Raw genomic sequence first — 14,294 nt, 5'->3', positions numbered from 1 at the left:
CATACAGAGAATCTATACATTCAAGAGATATTGTTGGGTGTGTGAACAAGATAGAGAGACTTAGCTTTGCTGCATAGACAGAAAGTTAACTCTTAGCTTCTGAGGTTTTTTTAGACTAGCAGCTGAAAAATATGCCAGACCTCTGAACTAGTCAGTCACAGAAGACAAGTGAACTTCATATAGAGAATTCGTGAAGTCAAAAGAGATATCTGTGCTTAAAGTTTAACCTTTAAAGCACAGGGACAAGTAACAATAAAAAATTGAAATTGAAATAAAAAATTAAACAACTGTAAAGTAATTAAAATCAGTTTGAAAAATAAAAAACAAGGCAAAGGAAAAAATAAAATAATAAATAATGAAAATAAGAATTAAAGCTTCGAGTCCAGTGTATTAAACTGAAGTCAACTAAGTAATTGAAATTTAAACAAAGGTGTAGTTAAGATAAGTGTTGTTATATCACATAAGGTAAAACTCCAGTGGAAATACTAAAATCTAGAAATCCACTGTGTAAAATCTCAAAGAAATGAGAAAGCAAAATAAATAAATAAATAATAAAGTGACGTGAATTAACTTTGTGTATTAAAAAGTAAAGGTGAAAGAAATTGGGAAAATTGTTTCAAAATATTGCTGTTGAAGTTAGTGTAGAAGGAAATACATTTAAAAAATAAAAGATTAATTTATTCTCTAGATGTATTGATTTATCTAAATTAAGGGTGCTAAAATAAATTTTATTTTTATATGCCAAGTAAAAATGAAGAAGGAACAAGTGGAGAAATAAAAACTAAAATCTAGATGAAAACTGATCCTAAAAAGTAAATTGACAAACATATAGGAAATGTATTCATGTATGGGGTATAATAATTCATATATTAGAAGAAGATAAGGAAAATGATTTAGAAAGACATTTAGATTAAAATGTAAAAAAATAAATAAAAAGATAAGAGTAAAAACTAAAAACAGGAAAAATATAAAAGTAGTAAGAGATATATCCAGAAAGTTTAAAATTCACTGAGAAATATGAGGCAGGCCAGAAAAGCTGAGGCATGCAGAGGAGGGTAAAAATGACAGGACCCTTTTTAAAAATACCTCCCTATGTGACCCCAAAGGTCAGCTCCCAAAGGTCAGCTCCAAATACTTTAGATAGAATGTGGATAGTCTTTCTTGTAATAAGACCAGTAGTAATCAAAGCCACAGAAAATGGGAAAGGGAAATTAAAAAGAAGGATTGTGAAACTGGAATATGAAAAGTAAATCTTAAATGTGAAAATTTCACATTCATGTGTCTGTTTTATGTTCTGTCTAGTCCAATATGAAAGAATAACATTTTTAACAATATTAAATTAAACTATAATGTCTTTATACATTTAACCAGGATTATACGTTTTATTTTTCATGTGTTTAAATATGTCTGGAGAACAATGTATATGTTTGTGCAACTTTATTGGTGTAAACTTGATCAACCAACAGAAATAAGACAGATAGTGTTTATTATTTTTGCTAGGGAAGTCTGACTGGAGAGATTTAGTGAGACCTGATAGTGAACAGAGAGGTTAAACCCGGTGTCTCTCATAATGTCTCTAGTCAAACACAGGGGGCCCCTGAATTTAGAAAAAAGAGATAGCAGATTCTTTTAAGATTAGACATTTTTCTTTTATTTCTTGTTTTATATCTACAGTGTAGGCATTGGTTGATCATGGGTACACTGAAAGTTGTCACTGAGACTAGAATTAAAGAAAATAAATTTAAGAATGATTTAAATCATTGCATGTTCTCTACATTTCAAATTTACTCAGAAGTTTTTTCTTGGGTTTGTCCTATGACCAGTCATGCTAGATAAAATTGAAATAAGTCCCAATATGTGGTGTATTTGATTGAAAAAATATTGATAATGCTAAGGAAAAACTGGAAATTGGTACTGGGTGAAACTCATAGAAAAACATTAAGATTAATTTGAATATCATGAATAATTTGATGTTCATGTGTCTATTCTGTGTGAAATTGATGCTAACTATGTTTTACTCTCTCTGTTGTCAGCATTGTGTAAGTCATTTCAATAACTCATTCTGGAACCAGTCTCTCACCATTGCAGATTGCTGGGCCAGATGATTTATTGAAGAAGCTTATATTACAGGAGACAGTCCGGAGAAAAGAAAAAAACTGAGAAATACAGTATGTGGGCTGTTATATGATTGGCCCTCCTAATGTCATGAATGCTGGTAATCATTACTGAATTGACATTTCAATTGTGGATTCAAATTTCTCTTGATAAGTTGATTTCAGTCATATATGACTAATTAGATGTTTGATTCTCCAAATGCCATCCATGGGTGCAATATCCATGTCTAAATTGTTCTGAGGGTCTAAATTTAAATCCAGCATCTAATTGCTAATTTGTTGGCAAAGTAAGAGTAACATATTGGATTGTTTACTCCCCTAAATTTTCCAAAGACTACCCTCACTTTAAAGAAAAAGATTAATCAGTACTACAAGGTGTTAATTAAGTGTCTATTTCTAGTAAGCTATATTTTATTTTAAGTTAAATCCATGAAAAAACTGTTTTAAAGGTATACAGTTTATGCACAGTGACATCTGTCTCTGCTATTTAACTGAATAATTGATCATGAAACGCTGATAAGCATAAGACGATAATAACTGAAAAATCATATTATTAAAAGATGATAACATTAGGATATAAAAATGAGACTTGTAAGAAATTCAAAGGACATAATGTATTTCACTGATCAATTATTGCAAAACACAAGATATTTGTCTGAACTTCCATTGTGCCACTTTACTATTTTATTTTGTTTAGAATCTTTCATTTATTTTCTGTTAATTTAAAAAGGTAATTTATGTTGGTTTATTTGACATAATGAAAGTTCCTTCTCCTGAGAAAGAGTAAGAAAAGAGAGAAAGTAAACATAAGAGAGTTTAAAACGAAAACTTAAATTTCTCAATGGTCTGAATACAAATGCGCATTAATTTTATTGCGCGAGGAGGGAAGGGATAAGAGAAGTAGAAATTCTAGAAGTTTTCTTGAAGATGGTTTACAATGGCAAAGGTTGAAAGCAGATAATATAATAAAATATATTTGATTATATCATTTTATTAAATTACATTTATCACTATTCTCTGTTGTAGAATTACATAAATGTGTTATTGTGATTTTCTAAGAAAGAAAAGGGGAATAACTGTAACAACAGTGTGAAGGAGTGCAATCTCTCCCTCAAATTCTTTCCCTCTCGCTCTCAGTTTAAGTTTTTAAGTGGGCTAAAACCACATCACTAAATTGTTTTATTTTGTTTTGATTTTATTTTCTTTTATATGGAAAATGATGTGATTTGACAATAATGTTAGGTACAGTAATATGAAGGAAAGGTTCAAACAGCTTTCCTCATCATGATTAAAGATTTGTTATTTTCAGAGGGCAATTTGAAGTGAAGTGTTCATACTAACGATAAGAGATTTGGTTGAATGTACTTCTGGAAAATAAATGTAGGTTCTAAAACTGCCTAAAAATTATTAAATTAAAGTGATGATTTAAATTAAGCATCTTAGAAGCTTGACAGAGGCGTATCCTGTATTTTGATTTGTTCTGATGGTTAGTCCTCACCAAGAGACAAGGTCTTTTGTGACCTTTGCTAAAGGAAAAAACATAACAACTTGAATGGAAATTAGTGAACTGTAAATGAGTTTAATTGTAGCATTTTACTTTTCATTTGGACAATGTCAATAGATTGTTGAACTTTGAATAATGCTTTGTGAATTTAACCAGGTTTTGGACTGTCTCAATGTTTGAGCAGTTGTAGATGGCTCCATTGGCTGTGATGGTTCTCAGGTGATGCTCCCTGAAACAAGGGAAAATGTCTGTTTGCTGATACCAGATTATTACCCAATGACGGGTAAAGACTCTCCAATTGCAAAATGAGAGCTGCCTAAGACAGGGCGCCACCGCCCTGGAAAGATGCCCAAGAAGGGTGAACTGGGTTTAAGGAAGTGGATGGATGCTTTTAGGAAAGAAGTATCAAAAGGGAGGTCTAGAAGAAACCTGCTAGAAGCTGTGAGTTCCACTCAACCCGACTGTGTCTTAATAACCGCTTTATTAAAATATTTTATCACAGCGATGAATAACAAGCATTCTATCACTGTGTTATCAGGGGATCACACCCTGTGTAGAAGACCAATTATAGATTGATTTTGGAGGTAAAGCTTTGAGAACCATTACATACAAAGAAGTGCCTACATTTTTAAAGAAGTATTAAGCAAACCTGGGACTGTTTGCATGATGAAGAATTACGATTGGAAAATTATTTTTTTGTTTATGCTGTTATTGAACTCATGTACATTTTAATAATAATGAAGAATGGAAAAGAATATATGGTGGTGACTAAAAATTAACATGACCTGATTGCCAAAAGAAATGGGGTGCACAATTAACTAAAATTAATATAATATCTGGATAATAACATTGTGGAAGGAATAAGATTCTGTTGTGTGTGATCATTGGTAAAATAATTTTGGATTCAAGCAACAGTAAAGCAGATGACTTTGATTAATGTGAATGGCCCAATACAATGGCAACCACCCTGAATGGACAGACAGACCAACTTGGGAGGAAATTGATTCCTTCAATGAATATATAAGAAGACATAAAGAACCACGCCCTGGGTGTAAGTGCTGGTTAACCTCTCCCCAAAGGGTGATCCTCTACGATGCGCAAAGCATCTGGGTTGAAGACATCTACACTACAAGCAAGAACTCTTAAAATTAGGATGAATATTTTGTTTAATGCAATCTACATAACTGTGACAACCAAAAACAAGACCAAACCAGGAGCACGTACATGCTTAAATATGTTAATTTGTGACTATAGAAAGTCACAGAGGAGGGAATATGTAGTATATTTTTTTATCAAGTTAATCAGGAGTAATCGATGAAAACTTTGTTGATTTATACCACAGTTATGTCTGAGGGGCAAACATGCAGTTTACTCTATGTAAAGGCCTGTGACGTGATGAATATGTGCTCACATAGGTTTGACTATTTGTCTGTGTGTGCAGAAACAAAAATAGCATTACTTAGGGGGGAGAATTGATCTCTTCCAAAGGACATTCTGTTACTTCTTAATATGGTCAAGACCAGAGTCAATGAAGAGCATGATAGATAATGCATGTAAGCCCCACCTTGTTTGAGGAGGTGTATTTAAGTAAAACCAAACCAAAGATGCTTCAGTTGTTGTTGGTACTGTGGTTTCACCGTAGGCAACTCGGCTTTATTGTGTGATAATAAAGTCTATTCTTCTGAAATCAAAACCCCAAAGATGCTGAGTGATTTTTCACAAAATTGGCATGAAAAACTACAACAAAGGCTGTAACAAAAAAATGTGGGAAAAGTGAAGCACTGTGAATACCTTCTGGACATGTACATTATATTCGGTACCTGCAATTAAATGTGTTCTGTCAATGTGCATACTTTGATGCCTGTGTAAGTTAATACGTTGGTAAAGATCATCTGACTTTTAATGCTATATTTAGGTTCATTTATCATGGGTCACAAACTCTTCATTAGGCAACTAATCTATTTTAAGGCTATTCTATTTGTTAGGCTATTGTATTGATATTGGAAGTTTCATTCATCATGTTTCCACTGATATAAAATTTCACATCAGTGTTTTCCCTTGTACAAAGTAAAACTGGTAACAGTGGCAGCCCTAATAATCATCCTTACTAAACTGCAGTAACACTAACTGGTAACTAGAATAGATTAATTTTAAATCTATTAGTGAGTAATTTTTATACTGTAAAAGTTGTAGTTAATGTTTTTAAATATGCTTAGGCTTTAATTTAGTTTTAATAAGAAATACTAAAGTTTATTTATTTACTTTTTATCTAAATCAATCTAACCGCAAAAATAAGGAGCCATCCACATGCCCATTGTAGGCACTTTCAACGGTGGACAGGGGGTCATCATGGGCACTCAGACCAGGTGCCCTGTGTGTTGTGACACATTCCTCCTGTTACCTTCATTAACATTTTCAGTGACTTTAGCCACAGTAGACCTTCTGTCGGTTCAGACTAGATGGGATAGCCTTCATTGCCCTCACGCATCGATGATCCTGTCACCAGTTTGTGGTTTGTCCCTCCTTGGACCACTGTCGGTAGATACACACCACTGCTGACCAGGAGCACACCACAAGCCGTTTCAGAGATGCTCTGATCCAGTCTCTGTCCATAACAATTTGGCCCTCGTCAAAGTCACTCAAATCTTTACTCCTGCCTATTTCTCCTGCATTCAACATGTTGACAACGAGAACTGATTGTTCGCTTACCATTTAATCTACCCAAACCTTATAATAGATAATTAACGTTATTCGCTTCTCCAGTGAGTGGTCATGATGTTTTGGCCCATCATTGTACATATATGTTAACATCTCAGTAAATTTAGTTTTTCATGACCCTTTAAATACAGGTTATGTGTTTTACTACGGTGGGTCGCTACTTGATGTCCATTGTAAAATCTGAGTATCGAAGCGAAACCAATTGAGAACCACTGACCTAGAAATCCAATCCATACAGGATGACAAAATACAATAATAAAGTGTGCATTATTCATTATTTGCAGCTTTCTAATTCTAAAGTTGGAGGCAAGCGCACATCTTTTTTCCCCCGCTGCTACACTGTAGATCCAAATACGTGCAGCGCCGCTGGTAAAAAGCAGTGCAAAAATCACTGTAGTACATGCACCTTTTTATACTGAGCACAACATACCTGAAAAAATATAATAATCTTCATCTCCCTGTTGTTCCTTTGCTGTATTTACTTCTTTTATCTCCTCCTGCTTCACTTCGATCTTCACTGGTGTCATCAGCATCTGCTGTTCTCCAGCGTTACAGACAGAAGTCAGAGTTTCTGTGAAGGTTTGATCATCATCATCTTCCTTACTCTGTTGTTCCTTTACTGTGTTTTCTTCTTTTACCTCCTCCTGCTTCACTTCAGTCTTCACTGGTGTCTGCAGCATCTGCTGTTCTCCAGCGTTACTGACAGAAGCAAGAGACTCTGTGGAGGTTTGATTATCTTCATCATCATCATCATTATACTGTTGTTCCTCTACTTTGATTTCTCCTCTCATCTTCATCAGGTTCCTGCAGTCCAGCAGCTTGACTGAACATATCTTCACTGGTATCTGCAGCATCTGCTGTTCTCCAGCGTTACAGACAGAAGTCAGAGACTCTGTGGAGGTTTGATCACCCTGATTACCGTCAGTAGAACAGAGTAAAGTGAGCTGTGAGTCCTGTGTGTCTCTGAATCTCTGTTCAGAGAGTTTGTCCAGCAGTCGCTGTGGTGTGGACTGATCTCTGCCGCTCCACACTGAATCCTGACATTCTGTGGAGGTCCCATCAGTCACACACACTGAAGATTGACAGGAAACCTTTTCCAGCTCCTGACAAACACAACACAATCACATCTGTACCGTTCATCATATCACATCATTTGAAAGCTTACAATCTCAACATAAGGATGAAATGAATGTTTAACCTGTAACCTGTCGTCTCTCTCCATCAGTTTTGTCTTCAGTGACGTCACCTCTTTCTTCAGCTGAGAGATTTCTGTGATGAAATCATCAATATCCAGCATGGACAGATCAGTTCCTACTGAATTACAGCAGATCACATCCACCTGCTCTCATGATGAACATCTAAACACAAAAACATCATCATTATAATGGACTGACATTCATCACTCAAATACATTATTATAAGATTATAAACAGCTGTTAAATAACTTTGTTTCTGATATGTATCCTATAAATATAAATGTGTGGAGTTTGGATTCATTTTCCAGACAGCAGGAATATTATCAGATATTATAACAGGCTTTAACATTTACTCGCCTTCATTTAACTACTTTACAATCAGGCGAAGAATTTAACAAGCTCAATTATCAGAAATGAAACATTATATTCTCACATTTCTGCTTGTTTCTCCTGAAACTGAATATATTAAAACGTCCGTCACAAATTAAATAAATTATCAAACATATAAAGCATTTAATAAAACAAATGAAAAAAGAATATTGTTAGGCCTATATAATTGCTTTTTCTTTACACAATCTTAAATTAGCCTTACCCAGTTCTGTAGATGAAAAAAGGCTGAATGACTCTCAGAAAGTTCTTCACATTTTTCAAGACTATAAACTATCAGAACAATTTGTCCAATGCTGAGTTCACTTTCAGAAAACAAGTTCTTGAACATTTGAAAACTTTATAAAAATATTTTAAATCTAACCCTCTTTGCCTCGTATCGCGTTTGCTGAGCTTCTTCAGAAAATGTAAATTGTATTATGTTGCTAAAATTAATTTTAGGTGACAATCAAGTTAGTCATTAAAAGTTGCTGGAGAAATATGCGGGACATTATGCAGTTGTGATGGCAATGCTTTAGATTAAATGATTGTTCAAAATATTGAATATCAGGAATGTATCATATATGTAAACCCTGATATTACACCACATCAGTTTTTCTTTAATAGCTTTGCACACAGCTTATACACATTGATGGATGGTCCTTATAGTAAGACCGAAAGATTCCTCCACTACTTGATGCAGGTTGCCAGCTTGAACAGGGTCATGACAATTCACTTTCGGGTCACAACCAGTGGCAACCAGCAACTGGTGCAACATCAGGACCAATATTATTGTCCTATCAGAAGGACAACTGTTCCCTTTTGATTGCAATTCCACATCTTCTGATTGCATTTATTTGTGAAATTAAAATGACAGTAAGCTGGATAATTTCAATGAATTGTCTCAAAAATCTCCCCATTTTACATTTTAGGGACATCTGGGAAGCGAAAGGTACACAATTAGTGATATGGAGTGGTGGTGGTAGTGGGCTAAAGCACTAAACTGTTAAGCAGAAGGTTGCTGGTTCGATCCCCACAGTCACCACCATTGTGTCCTTGAGCAAGGCACTTAACTCCAGGTTGCTCCGGGGGGATTGTCCCTGTAATAAGTGCACTGTAAGTCGCTTTGGATAAAAGCATCTGCCAAATGCATAAATGTAAATGTACACACATTTCTGCATGGAAACGGCTTAAGGGCAGATTTATTTTGAGATAAACCAAAACTAATTTAAGTGTTTTTTAGGCATGACGTCATCAAGCACACCATTTTTATCAATAAAAAACAATTTTAACAAGAAACAGGTATAAGACGACAAATTTGCTAAATATAATAAAATATTACGCATTTTCACTTTGTCAATAAAAGAAACAGTGCAAGAAGTGTATGTTATTTTATATTTTAACAATTATATTCTAAGTGACACCATAGTAATAATACAGGAAAATGAAAACTGTGGTTAATTTTGTGTTATTATGGTTTGAGCACAAATATCATAGTTTAACTGGTTACTGTAGTAATTTAATCATGGTATTTGAAGTAAAACCATAATAATCACAAGATTAATCATGATAAATCTATAGTAAAATAAAAACACACTGAAGCTAAAAAAAAAAACATACAATAGAAAAATCATGGCTTTACTATAGTAATATTGTAGTAAACATGACTGAGGTGGGACATGTTTGTTTTAGTTTCTTTTGGACCAAAACCATGTTTAATATAGATTATTCATAGTTAATCTTGTGATTACTTTGGTTTTATTACAAATACAATGATTAAATTACCTCAGAAATCACAGTTAAACTACAGTTATTGTAGTAAAATCATACTAATCACAACATTGTTTTTTTTAAACACAGTATTAGTTTTACTGTAGTACTATAGTTTCACTACGGATATAATGGTTAAATATGGTTACTGTAGTAAAATCATGGTAAATGTATTGCGAGGGAAAGTAAAACTATTTCAGAAAACAAATTCCCCCTGAAGGGGCTCCGAAGTCTTTTGTTTCTCCTGAAACTGAATATTTTAAAGAGTCCGTCAGAAAACCGCCACAAACGACGATAATAATCTTCTATTACGATCATTAAAATGTCAAAGAGAGAAAAACAACATGCTCAGAAAAACACAAACATAACTATAAATCTCACAGATGAGATGAACACGTCGCGAATCGAGCGAGCTTCTTCTTCGGAGTTTAATGGCGGGTTTTAACCAATCTAGGTGCTTTACCGCCACCAACTGGTCATGTTTACAAATTAACCCCCAGTTACCTAAAACCTCGCGAGAGCCGCATTGAATGACCGTATTCACGCTTCATCTTCTTCTTTGGTTTTCATTGGCAGTTGGCAAGCCAGTTTATAGGTGCATTATCGCCACCAATTGGACTGGAGTGTGGTACAGGATTAAGCAGGAAGAGAAAAAAGAAAAAAGAAATAAATATATATCATATAGCATGGCTCTCAAGTTTTATCAAAAGTTTGGAGTGAGATTACATCTGTTACGGGAGGAGCCACTCAAATATTTGCAGCAGCAGCGCCTCGGCCCAACCCAATTCTCTCAAGTTTTTGCTAGCAGTTCAATTTGACCAATTGTTCATAATAGACCAGCACAAATATAAATTATAACAACTGGTAAATCTGATAAAAGACAGACAAATTAATCAAAATAAAATCAATTGTATATATATTTCAAAAATAAAAATGTATCAAAAATAAAAACAGCAGTGCTCAATGTACATACTGTACACATACAGTAGGATTGCAGAACTTGCCCTGAGCATGTATGACAAGCTGTGTGTGTGTGTGTGTGTGTGTGTGTGTGTGTGTGTGTGTGTGTGTGTGTGTGTGTAGTACACATTTCAGTTTATGAATGGTGTTTTGTGTTGTAAGTGTTTGTTGCACATTTTGATGCCTTGATGACAGGGGTAGGGGGCTCCCACTTAAAGCACTGTGGCTCAAGGCCAGCCATCATCACCATCATGATGGATGATAGTGTTCCGTCCAGAGCCAAACTGTTCATAGATTTGTTTTTTTCAAACCCACCATGGAGAACACTCTCTCTGCATTTGCATTCGAGTGGTAAAGAACTAAAACTAGTTGGGCAATCTTAGACAGCCTTCCAAATCTGCTCAAATCGGACACCTTTTAAAAAAACAAAACAAGGAGGCCTAATTACTCTCTTAAATCTTTTATTCACATTCATTAAGTTGATTAAGTAAATGTCAAAGGGTGTAGAATATCTCTTACCCTATTCTTCATTGATGACATATTCCCCCCAAAACCCTAAATGTCGAACGTGACTGGGTCTTGGGACATGGGGATATCCATCAATTGATATTTACAAATGCAATGATTAATGTATGCATTGCCAGGATATAAAACATTACTGAAATGATAGCCAGAGCGCTCTGCTTTAAGATAACATAGCTGAAAAGAGTATTAATACAGTAGAATTTGAAATCTTGTCCTTTCTTTAGTTTCAGTTAGCCAAAGCTAAGCAAAAGCTTCTGGTTGCAAAGTAGTTAGAGAGTTTTTGACTACATCAGTAATAATTTAGCATGAATTTGGCTATATTCCTCAACATCACCTCTCTCTATCTTTGATCACAGGCAAGTGATTTTGTCCAGGAATCATAAAATGAAAAACAAAATGAATTGGTTACATACATCGGATCTTGCTCTTTCAACTTCCACTCCATGTGTGTGCGCATCCATGTTGCTAGTATCGAACGTGCTTGCAGCGGGATCATGTAATTTACCCGGAAACGAACAATTCTAATTTTGATTGGCTGATTGAGGTGGCATTTAACTATAACTCGAGACAGCTATGAACTCGGCAGAGAACGTCGCTCCGTATGCCTGTGCCTCGTCCATTAACTGTATAGAGCGGGACAAGTAATCCCTTACTTCACAGCATGAGAAATACAAGGTCTGGTATGTGAGCATGTGAACTGGTTGAAATGTGTGTCTCTCACGGTGAATGCGTGAGACTTGAGAGCAAGCTGCCAGCTGTTTTCCCTAAGAGACCTCAGAAAGAAAAGTCATGATGTTTTGCCTTCCTTAGTGACTGAAGAAGGTGATATCTCTCAGTATTGCATTTCCTACAATGAAATAGTATGTGATCGACTGTTCTGGTTGGCTACATTATGTGCATTTCCCAGTTGGGTGCTTGCCTATTTTATAAAATGTATTATTATGTCCAGTATGACCTATTCTCAGACGAGTGATGATATTTCCTTCCCTTCGATTCCTGCCCTCCATCCTCCCAGCACCAACATGTTTTTGTATATTATATAAATGTCTTCCGGTTATCCCAATACTACGATTTTACATATGTCCTAATGTGTACCTTAGCTTCAGCTTTGCTTAATGGGACTTGTAGATCTACAATCTGCTCACTGGTAAAAAAAAGCGCTTGCTCAAATCCCACGCCGACATTACATTTCTCTGTAGTGTACTTGGTTCCAAGTGTAACGAGATAAATATTATAGGTTGAGGGTTCTTTAAGTAAATCCTGCAATAATGGGATTGCGCTTCTTATTGGCTGCGCAGGTGGCGCTATAGGCCAATGTGTTCGAACGATCTGCAGCAGAGCTAAAGAGAATTGCTGTGGGTGAGTCGTTTCTATGGTTGCTCCACACTAAAAGTTAAAAATATATAATTTCATGTCAAATGTTTGACAATTTATAAAAGGATTGCTCACCGTAGACACTGATTGATTTGTGGAGAGTGTTTTCTGTTTATATTTATGGGTATTTTGATCGTTTTATGTCCATTTGGATGCACTCTACTAACTTTCTATCTGCGTCATTTTCCATGTGCTTTCTAACGTGGTGAAATGTATTTTGAATAGGTGGAGCTTAAACAACAGTGCGACTCACTATATTTCTCTTTTACTGCTCTGTGTGCAGGTAAATGTTTTAAATCATATTGTGTTTAAGAATTTACTTGTTCATGTTGTTGTATTTTCTGTGCTAAGAAATATTAGGTACGAACTGTGTTTTATAAAATATTTAATTCATGGTTTTACTAAAAAAGTACCTGATGTTATTTCCATTAATTTCATACATTTAACAGTAACAAAGTGTATGATGTAAGCTGTATAATTCGTTTTATACAATCACAAACCAAGCCGTTTAATAAGGAAAAGACATTGAATTGTTTACAAAGTCTAATATTCCTGGAGAGATTACATTTCAGATTTGTTTTATTTGTTTACTGTTTTGTTAAGTACAATATAATGTGAATGCTTATTGACATTGAGATCAGCAGAGCTAAAGAGAATTGCTGTGGGTGGAGCTTAAACAACAGTGCGACTCACTATATTTCTCTTTTACTGCTCTGTGTGCAGGAAAATAAATTCGGCTATCATCAACGTTCTGTGTGTGTGTGCTCATGAAGGGTGGGACAAACCGGGTCAGAGAGGGAAAAAAAACAAAGGTCACACAAGCACGTACACAGGGAGGTGACTACAGTGGCCTGAGCTACTGCCCCTCTGGGTGACTATATACTACAGGCCAACATTTATTAAATGATCAAATGATTAGTAATGTACACTTTTGTGATTGTATTGTTGTGTTTTAGTATATAAAATCTCGCTGTTTATTTTTTATTCAGGTATTTCTCTGTTAGCACATTCAGTTGCAATCAAAATTATACAACCCTCCTGACCAGTAATACATGGAAAACCTCAGAAAACAGTCAAAGTAATTTTTTAATAAACATTTGAGTGATTTTAGAGAACAGGTTACATAAATGTTTAAATAAAAAATAACTAATTATCTCCACAAATATCATGTAAAAAAAATATTCAAGCCTCAAATGTCAATCATTTGTGGAGCATCCTTTATCTTTAATAACAGCAAATAAATGTTTCAGGTATGTGTTCTCAGGCTTCGGACATCTCTCTATTAGAATATTTACACATTTCTCATGAGCAAAAGCTTCCAGCTCATTTACATTTTTGCCAAATTGGCCTGATACCTGAAAGAATCTATGGTGTCAGTCACATATTCAGGATAGCCATTCCTGCAGCTGCAAAACACCCCATAACAGGACTGACCCACCTCCATGCTTGACTGTGGGGATGGTATCAATCTTGTCATCACCTTGTCATCTTACTCCAGGCATACTGCTAACCCATGGGTCTAAAACTAATTTTCAGTTTTGTGTCATACGTCTAAAAAATATCCAGGACTCCACAGGTCTTTACTAATTACTTTTTGAATGTTCAAGTCAACATTTCCCTTGGTGAAGTTTTGCTTTCTTCCACATCCCAAGAAGGTTGCTGTTGTACCATATTTAAAAAACTTATGAATGGTGCTGCCAACTTGGAAAATGAAGTGCCTTGGAAATGTACTTTTAGCCATGACCTTTCTTGTGTAATTAAATAATC

At 35.0% G+C, this 14,294-nt stretch overlaps 2 protein-coding genes across 6 annotated transcripts in view; both read right to left on the bottom strand.

Moving 5' to 3' along the window:
* The window catches only part of LOC127618927 (zinc finger protein 271-like), a 101,168-nt gene extending 93,474 nt beyond the window's left edge, over window positions 1-7,694 (bottom strand). The window contains 1 exon segment of the mRNA XM_052091631.1: window positions 7,676-7,694. The gene's annotated coding sequence lies outside the window, so the exon portion shown is untranslated.
* The window catches only part of LOC127618567 (zinc finger protein 436-like), a 185,794-nt gene that overhangs the window by 13,951 nt on the left and 157,549 nt on the right, over window positions 1-14,294 (bottom strand). For 3 of the 5 annotated variants that reach the window (XM_052091104.1, XM_052091105.1, XM_052091106.1), the window contains exons 2-3: window positions 7,535-7,694; window positions 6,767-7,439 (exon numbers count right to left, since the gene is read on the bottom strand). In XM_052091104.1, coding sequence (XP_051947064.1) covers window positions 6,767-7,439; window positions 7,535-7,633 — 772 coding nt within the window. In that variant the 5' untranslated portion in view covers window positions 7,634-7,694. Of the gene's footprint in view, window positions 1-6,766; window positions 7,440-7,534; window positions 7,695-8,124; window positions 9,090-10,049; window positions 10,080-14,294 lie in introns of those variants that run through there. The other 2 variants (XM_052091103.1, XM_052091107.1) reach the window with 2 other exon arrangements.

This window comes from Xyrauchen texanus, chromosome 25 (assembly GCF_025860055.1).
Source record: "Xyrauchen texanus isolate HMW12.3.18 chromosome 25, RBS_HiC_50CHRs, whole genome shotgun sequence".
Classification (NCBI taxonomy): Eukaryota; Metazoa; Chordata; class Actinopteri; order Cypriniformes; family Catostomidae; genus Xyrauchen; species Xyrauchen texanus.
The sequence above is the reverse complement of the archived record's forward strand: the minus strand, read 5'-3'. Positions and strand labels throughout refer to the sequence as shown.